Source organism: Nyctibius grandis, chromosome 19 (genome assembly GCF_013368605.1).
Source record: "Nyctibius grandis isolate bNycGra1 chromosome 19, bNycGra1.pri, whole genome shotgun sequence".
Classification (NCBI taxonomy): Eukaryota; Metazoa; Chordata; class Aves; order Nyctibiiformes; family Nyctibiidae; genus Nyctibius; species Nyctibius grandis.
The window spans coordinates 6,499,464-6,508,813 of NC_090676.1; the positions used below are offsets into that span (position 1 = coordinate 6,499,464).

The 9,350-nt window shown below is 43.4% G+C and overlaps 1 protein-coding gene across 1 annotated transcript; it reads left to right on the forward strand.

The window, feature by feature from the left end:
- The first annotated feature begins 1,223 nt into the window (after nt 1-1,223).
- On the forward strand, nt 1,224-6,251 carry CBLN4 (cerebellin 4 precursor). The gene is made up of 3 exons (XM_068416337.1): nt 1,224-1,499; nt 3,125-3,241; nt 6,054-6,251. Exons 1-3 carry the CDS (start codon nt 1,224-1,226, stop codon nt 6,249-6,251), a joined length of 591 nt encoding a protein of 196 aa, XP_068272438.1.
- Nucleotides 6,252-9,350: the final 3,099 nt, after the last annotated feature.

Consider the following 9,350-nt stretch of genomic DNA (forward strand, 5'->3'; position numbering starts at 1 on the left):
GCACACATCAAAGAAAGGAAACTAATACGAGACAGAGGTGTCTGATCAAAACATTACCAGCAGCTGCCATTTGGCAGCACCATGAGGTGGTACCTGGCAGCATTAACCCTCCAAGAGCAGTCAGTAAAGCCCTATGAGTGATCCAAGTGTCTGAGTGCTTGGCTTTGAGGAGGGCTGCGTCCTTCCTGGCTGCCTAACGGGGAATCGACGGCAGCGTGCACAGGGTCAGGGTGTCATGCCCAAATGCAACCCACAAATACACGCACAGGAGGTCTGTGCCCTGCGAGACTCCTCCAGGTTTAGATGCTGCCTTTCAACCAGGCTGCAGTTTTTTTTCTCCCTCCTCCTTTTGAAAATCGGGGACATCACAGCAATGTTTTGTTGTTTTCCCTTTGGCTTTGTAGCTGCTTAAAAAGTTGCCTGGGAAGAAAAGTGTGTGTGTCTGCGGAGGGGGCAATACCAAGAGGAGGGTCTCTAGTAATGAAGTGTCGTATCTGCCCAGCTAGGTGAGAGCTGGGCAGGTTTGTTATGACATAACTCTCTGGGGTGGGGTTGGGGAAGAGAAAGTGGGGGGGGAGTGAGAAAGAGAGCTGGTGTCTGCAGCACCCCGGCAGTGATACCGGACACGGGATCTGGCAGCTTTGGGGTAAGCTACCACCACTCAGCATCCTGGATCTCCAGCTCGAAGGGGAGAGAGAGCCAGCAGCGGCAATCATGGCAACGTCAAATGGTTTTATTTCTTCACGACCCCTCTCTTCTCCTCTTTCTCACCAATAATTCACCTGAGGGCTTTTTTTTTTTTCTCCCTCACTCCCCCCCCCCCCCCCCCCCCCCCCCCCCCCCCCCCCCCGCCTTCTCACTCTTTTTTTTTGATGTGGAGAGAAGGGAGAAAAAGGGGCACCGGAAAGTGTTTATTTTGTTCGGCAGCTTTTTGCGGCGTGTTTTAAAGAGCTCGCGAAAGGACCCGGGTAAAGAAAGAAAGGAGGAAAAAAAAAAAAAAGCACAAAGTGGTGGCGGGGGGAGGAGGAGAAGAGAAGAAGGAGCGAAAAAAAAGAGAGGGAAGAAGCCGGAGGAAGGAAGACTTTCGGCGCGGCGTTGCCGGGAGGTGCGGGTGCGTGTGTGGTGTGTGTGTGTGTGCGGGGGGAGCGGCTGCCGCTGGTGCGCGGCGCGGTGGCCGGCGCGGGGCGCGGAGCGGCGGCGCGGAGCGGCCGCGGGTGCCGACCATGGGCTGGCGGCTGCTGCCCGCCGTCCTGCTGGCCCTGGCGCTGGGCGGCCCCGCGGCGAGGGCGCAGAACGACACGGAGCCCATCGTGCTGGAGGGCAAGTGCCTGGTGGTCTGCGACTCCAACCCGGCCACCGACGCCAAGGGCTCGTCCTCCTCCCCGCTGGGCATCTCCGTGCGGGCGGCCAACTCCAAGGTCGCCTTCTCGGCCGTGAGGAGCACCAACCACGAGCCTTCCGAGATGAGCAACAAGACCCGCATCATCTACTTCGACCAGGTAAGCGGCGGGGCTGGGGGGGGGGGAACCCCGCGGGGCCGAGAGTGCCCGTGTCCCCCCCTACGGGGACGCGACCAGGCGCGATCAACAGGTCCCCCCTCGCCCCCTTCGCCTATTTCCTTAATTCCAGCAAAAACTTGGAGCCCCCCCGCACCCCAAATCTAGAGAAACGGCGGGGCCGGGTAGGTCGCAGCTCGAGGGGAGCCGGGGACAGCCGGCACGTCACTCCCTGCAGTTAAGTTTTCCACTTGCCCCCCACCCCCGGGACGGGGCCGCCGTCGGGGTCCCGGGGGGGCCGTGCGCTGCCGGCCCCCTCCGCACAGCTCCGCGCATGGCCCCCCCCACCCCGGGACCCTCCAGCCTCCGAGGTGGATGGGTCCAAGTAAGTTATTAGGGTGAAGCGGGACCCAGGGGTCTGCGCCACGGTGATGGGCGCTGGGAGAGGCGGGAGGAGCAGCCGGGGCTGTGCGAGTATCCGAGAAGCAGCTCTCGCTGAGCACCGAGCGAGGATATGGCCCCCGGAGGGTTGGGGATGGGGTTTTCTCAGGTGTAAGCAGCCTACGTGGATTTTAGACGGCTTTTGCAGCCTTTGAGAGGGGAAAGAAGCCCGAATTTGAAGGAAAAAATCATTTAACTGTTCTATAACAATCCCAGGTTCATAGTACAGCCCCTCTCATCGCAGCCACTAATATTAACCTACAGATGCCAGCACACATTTCATATACCAGCTCCTGTGTTAGTGCAAGTCCGAGGTAATTGAGACTGATGGTTATTTTGCTTCCTATACTGTATCATAATGAACAGTAAATTGTCGTGACAACTGAAGCCAGATATGTCATGTAGCTTAATGCCAGCAACGTAAATTACCCAACTTCACGGACATTGCTAGTGGCTTACTAGGGCTGTGTCTGGCATAAAGGAACCTGAAAGTATCAATTAAAAATAAAGCATAACTAAGTGGAAAGAAAGAAAATTGTAGTCATTAAAGAATGTATTTAGCACGTGGATGATGCACTCATTTAATATGTTCCCCTCTGTTACTTGTCTCTGTTTAATCAATCCCAAAATATTATTAGTGGTTACAAAACCAAATCAAGCAGCAAAGGCTCACAGCCAGTTTCTGCTCAGCTGTGCCAGGTATCTCAGTAACTCAGTCCGACTATAAACTGGTGAATGAATTCTATCATTCACGTACATCCTTCCTCTCACTGCTCGAGACTTTCAGGAAGACGGTGTTGACTTGACCGTTGCTTTTTAGCCCAAACCAGTGTGCCACTCCCTGAATTAGGGTTTTGATGTCATTTTTGGGGAATGATGAACAGAAATGCCTTTTCTTAATCCCCTCTAAACATGTATAGAAGAAAGGTCTTGAAGGTATGATATAGTAGCAAAGTAAGAAATATTTTCCACCCTACTTTATTTATAGTAACATTGTACTATTAATATAACTAAATATCCATTTTTATGAGTAATATTGAAACAATTGAGAAAAGAATGAATAAAACAGCATAGATGTAGATTAAAAAATTTCCATGGATGAATGGTTTCTGAAGTTAGTAGTCTGTATTTTTTTATTTAGCACTGAATACCTGTACTAATTCCTATGCTATATTTTTTGTTTGTAGATCCTAGTAAATGTGGGCAATTTTTTCACGTTGGAGTCTGTCTTTGTAGCACCAAGAAAAGGAATTTACAGTTTCAATTTTCATGTCATTAAAGTCTATCAGAGTCAAACAATTCAGGTACGTTGATCAAGTATGACTATAAACTCTTTTACTTAAATTGTTTATTTAGAAGAGGATCTTGTCTGAACACAAGATTATTTAAAACACTTTCACGGAAAAATAGCTTAGTTTAAAGCAACCTGTGGTGTAGAGTTCCTAGCAGCAGAGTGAGTACATTTAAACTCAACAGCTGTAACAAGGCAAGATCCTCGCCTCAGATAAATTGCCATAGCCTCACTTCTGTACCATGAGAACTGAATATCTAGGGTGATATAAAGTATTAAATAGAATGAATCACCCAAGAGTAAAATAGAGCTCTAAATTTCACTTAATTGCATAAATACTATTGAAGAGTCATATTTTGCTACAGGTTAAACTCCGTGTCTTGAACAGAGAGTTCTGGGGATACCTACCAGATTTGATTATTTCTGTAGCATTTTGTGACCTGGCTGACAGCTCATGATGCCAGGTAGCTGTTTACGACACCAGTCTGCTGCTGACCAAGGTTGGTTAAGGTGATCTGCTAGTTCTGTACTACACCAAACAGTTATACCTCTACAGGGATGTATTCTAGGGAACCTTTATAGCAGTTTAAACTTTTTTTCACCTTATAATACATAAAAGATGTGTCATATATTAAAAAAAAAAGGAGTGATTCTGCACTTTCTTCTGTAGCTTAATAGCAGCTGAACTACCTAATTAAATACAAGTGTGTGCTAGCTTAGAGGGAAAGCCTCTAAGTTCCTGAACATCCTCTCGCTGAGCCAACAGTAAAGTCCTTAAAGTACCCATAATCTTCATGGCAGGTCATGCAATTTCCGTGACATACATACTGGCTTTCTGGATCTGGAATAACATCTGTGGCTTCCCTTGTTTCCACCCATGAGACCACCAGATTCATAGAAGTATCTGATGCTTTCCCCATCATCTGTCTTGCTCCTGAGTATGGTTTTCAGTGTCCAAGGCTGGGATGAAACTGATTTCTGCAGGAGGAGTGATCAGCCATTTCTTTGTGGCAGCTCTGGCTTTGGGTTGCCAGTAAAGCACCTGAAAAAAAGTGTAAACGGTAGAGATGGAGGAGAAAGCTGGTGTGAGACACGTTCACAGCCCTGGTGAAATTCGCCTTCAGTTTACAACAGGAAATCACGGTTCCAGTCAGGTCAATGACAAAAGTCTTAGATGAAACATTGACCTTATGAAAAACTCTATAATGAGCTTATATAAGCTATTTAATATGCTCAAAGTTTGTTCCTTTCTCTCTCTTAAATGCTGAAGGTTGAAATGGCCTAGAATAACCGTACGTCAGCCAGCTTCACTGGATTTAAAATCCTTATTGCCAAGAAAGATGTCAAAGCTTGGATTCTGGAAGTCCAGTGCAGACTTTGGTGTTTCACATACCAGGTGCTCAAACCTGGGAGTCTGGGGCTTGTAACAGGGAACGTTCCCACCTGCCACATGACCTGAAATCTTTCATACATAGATCAAGAGTTTCTAAAGTGATGGATAGGTTTTGTTGGCTCCATTTTGGCATAGTTAACGTGAGACCGTCTGGTGCAAACCTGTGATGTGTCTTCTGCTGTGATTAAAATAGCTGTAAGATGACCTGCAGGGAAACCTGACCTAGAAAGATGGTACAGGAGGAGTGAGATAAACCAAAACCAAGCAATGAGTAAACTCTTGATGCTCTTTTTTTGCATCTGTGATATCTAGGGGAGAGGACTGAAAGCCATTGCAGTGGAGCAAACCAACTTGAGTCTCAGCCACATGCAGACTTAAACACCACTAAATCACCTGGAGGCTTCCTACATAAGCGATATTACTGTGCCCCTGGAACATCTGTTAGTGTCATTAAATATCATTAAAATGAAATTGGTGCCCTGGGGACATCTGATTAAGTGGATTTCCCAGATAGATGAATCCCAAATCAGGGCCAGATTCTGCTGCCCTGACTTACATTGAGCACTAATTTATTCCGTGGTGACTCCCATTAAAATTAATGGGAGCATATGCAAGGCCAGCATACTCGATATGAATAAGCATTTCCTAATTCACCCCTCTGTGACTGCATTATAGCTGCTTAAAAAGAAAAAGCAGAAGAAAGCTAATAGTTTGCCACTGGGGAAAGGAAAAATGCCTGGATCTGTCCGTTCCCCCGGTCCCTGCCCATCTTTATTTACCAAGTGTCTGTGTGATGTTGCTTTCACAGCAGAGGCTGTGCTGGATTTCAGAAGTGTTTTATAGAAAAACTGTTTCAGTACCAAAACACAGTGCAGTGGTTCATAAAGCTGAAGGTCTGTTCTAGACTTTAAAACAAAGCTGCCATCAGTAATGGAAGGGACATACATTTTGCTGTCAATGAAGTGTAAGCTCCCAGCCTATGGCAGTACCTCTGACATCTCATTAGGTGTCTATATCGCATCTCTGGTGCCTAAGATTCTTGAAAATATCTTTGCTAGTGCGTGTCTAAATAACCTGGGAGGTAGGCAAAGTGAAACAAACTGAGGTGATAGCTCACAGGTCCATATCACCAGAGAGTTACAACAACAAGGAACAGATGGAAGCAGTGTCGCATAACCTTTCACACCGACTGAGCCCAGACCAAGGCACGCGGTGGGCAGTGTCCCACCGACTGCACTCAACTGAAGGTCAAGCCCATGAAACACGAATGTGCTTGTACACTCCAAATAAATGCAATTATTAGTTAAAAACAAACCAACCAAGCAGTGAAGATTGGGACGTTAGCAGACCTGTTACACTGTAGTTAATGTTCAGTGATAGTTCTTGATGTTTTTCTGTTAATTAGAGCTTTTCAGTGGTTTTTCTCTTGTAGGTTAATTTGATGCTAAATGGAAAGCCAGTCATTTCTGCTTTTGCTGGGGACAAGGACGTCACACGTGAAGCTGCCACTAATGGAGTCCTGCTCTATCTAGACAAGGAGGATAAGGTTTACCTGAAACTGGAGAAAGGTAATCTGGTCGGTGGATGGCAGTATTCTACGTTTTCTGGCTTTCTGGTTTTCCCCCTGTAAAGTCAATTTTCCTGTGACACTCATCCAGGTGTGGACTCATCATTGCCTCTGTTAGATGAAGATCATTTTATCATCATGGGATTGATGTTTATTGGTTTTTCACGGGTGAATATGGATTCTCTTCATGGATTTTGGCCCCATCTGAACTACTCAGAAGTTTCACAGAATTTTGTGTGTTTAAATACAATATATTTGGATTGAAACTAAAGCAGACAATAAATATCTATGCTTAATGTTACAGTCTAAAGCTGCCTGCAAGATTTATTCAGATTTCATTTACTGGACTTATTGGATTCATGCGAGAAGTGGATTTTCTTTAATTATGAAAAGACTGGCAACCAGGTCTATAATTTAGGAGAGTCTGAGTTCAGACTTCAATCAAGAGTTAGTGTGTTGCTGCCAAAGAACTGTATATTGATATACTGGTCATACATGTTTTTGTCACAGGGACTTAACTTACATGATCTATGCCATTGTCTTGAGAAAGGTAATTATTATTGATAAGTGGTTGACTTTAATTCTCCTCTGTGTGTAGTGTGTTGGATGGTTCACCCATATATTTATGCTCTGTCACCGGTCACAATCAAGTCTAGCTTCCATAAAGCTAAGAGGTTATGGTTGTATTTTAGTTGGATACGTAAGGTATTTCTCTTTTCCACATGCTGTTTCTAAAAAGAAGAGCAGATAATAACCATTAAGAAAACTATTCTTAACAGGGTTAAAGGTGATCATTGAGGCACAACTTTGCAAAACAGCTTTGCCCTGCAGGAAATCTCACACTTGTTCTTCAATTTTAATTAACATGATTGATAATAACTGCTTTATTAAAAACCTAAGGGATTCCTTCCTTAGAGACAACCACTTTATTAGCTGGAGATGAGATCCCCTTGTTTGTAATTATGTCTATTTTTCAAACCTTCTGTTGTGTTAAAGTATCATCTGGTTTTGCCTTAACTCCACAACTGTATATAATTTTAGATCATATGTTTAACAGATATGAAATCCAAATAGCCGGTACCCAACTCGGTGCAATATATTTTCGGCTTTTTGTACAGGTCATATGAATTCATAAACTTATTTATTATATCATTGTTACATAATAAAGATTAATATATGTTAGCTGACTTTTTGACCTTTGGATTTTGGAAGTCACTTCATGCTATTTTTTTATTGGATAGAATTATTATATGCAAAGTGTAAGCTTTTGGGATTCACAGAAACTGTCCTGGGAGGCAGGCAAACTGTCATAGTTTAGTCGGGCAGAATCCCAGAGGTAATCAGAATGATCTAGAAATAACCTATGCATTTTATTTAAAAAAACATTTAGGCAGAAATCTTGGCTTCACTGAAGTTAGTGTTAAGAATCACATTGATTCCAAAGGCTTTTGGATGAGACCTGTGCTTTAGGTCTAGCCATCAGCATTAAACTCCAGTGCAATCAAATTGAGTATCAATTAAAAACTATTTTCACATGAACTGCTAATGAAACTGCCATCCCTCATGCCCAAAATATACACTGAATTCGATGGATATTTGTGCCTTGCAATATCATGAAGGATACAATTCTAAATTTAAAAACTTGAGAAGCGTTTTGGGTGGAAGAATATCCAGCAATCTGGGACCTTCTCTAAAAGCCAGCTTGGGCTTGGACTTGCTGTTTTAGGTCATCTGTTTCCAATTTCTTCACTTGTTAGCCAAGTGCAGTCTATCGTATTGCTCTAACCGCTGTACATGGATATTTCACTGATTTAAATCTAATGCATGGCTGCTTGATGCTCCTGATAAAAATGTCAGGGAATCAGTGGCACTGAATTGTGCTCAAATTCCTTATTTTTCTGGACCCAACATACAGGATTTTGGAGGGAATTTCAGGCAGATAGGTGGGTACGTTTGCACCCCTATAGGGTAAGTCAAATGAGGAGGTAATTTGTTAGACACTGTGTTGTTTCTATACAGAACGCTGCACCTTGGGAGGAAATGGAAAGACATAGCAAGAAGGTGAATGATTTACATCCCTGAAAAATATAAAAAATTTTCCATTATGACTAATCAAAATGTATCACTACTGTACCCAAAAAAAGTGTGTGTGTATATATGTGTATATCTAAAAAACCCTGGGACTGCAGCACATAATATGCATGATATTATAAAAAGGTTCTTTGTCATGAGAGTTTATTTCAGAGAGGAACATCAGTATTTTGTATAAAATTGGTAAAATCTGAAAGTTCACCTTACCCATGGATATACATGTAATGTAAAGTAAATATTGTTCCTACACAGACAGAAGAAAAATGGCATTAAAGGTGTCAGTATACTTTTCAGAATGATCAAATGTATCTAATTTCTTTAGTTTGCAAACATATGATCTTTAAAAGCTGCCTTTAGCATTCTGGAATAATACTGAACTATCTTAATATACTGTTGATTTCCCCTTGGCAAAACATTTCTGATTGCTTCAGAGTCATTAACAGTTATTTAAACTTTAACTAGAGAGTCTAGGAAGTTATTCAATTAAGGAGATGATACATTCTGATGGTAATGTCCTAAATTTTTCTCCTCAGCCTCTAAAATCAGAATTACTAACTAATTATTTTGCTAGTTAAAGGAAAAAAGTTCCAGAGAAGTCACTGTAGAGCAGCTTGTGTTATCTTCACACAACGCTGAGCACTGACCCCACTCAGAGGTGGCCTCTGGAGATGGGCAACTGAACACCCGTTCTCTTAGCTCACATTTAAACATTTTAATAATAATGAACTATGGTTTTTAGACTACAATGTGAGCTACTTTCCACATCTTGAGCTCATTTTTATTGTACTGTCCCATGCCTCAGTTATGTCAGTAGGAGTTTCTCCCAGAAGAGGTGTTCCGAGTAGATAAGCTAGCCTAGATGGAGCTGGGGTGGAAACCACAGGTTTTCTTCTCTCTCTTTCCTCATTCCTTTGCTTTCTGTCTTCCTGTGTTACTACAACAGTAGTTTTCTTGTTCAGAAGCAACAGCTCAGGAGACACTTCAAATTTCAAAGGGTATTTAAGATTAGAGGTTTGATTTTTTTTAAGAACTTTAAACTCCATTGAGCTGCACTGTAAAGGTCAGGGACGG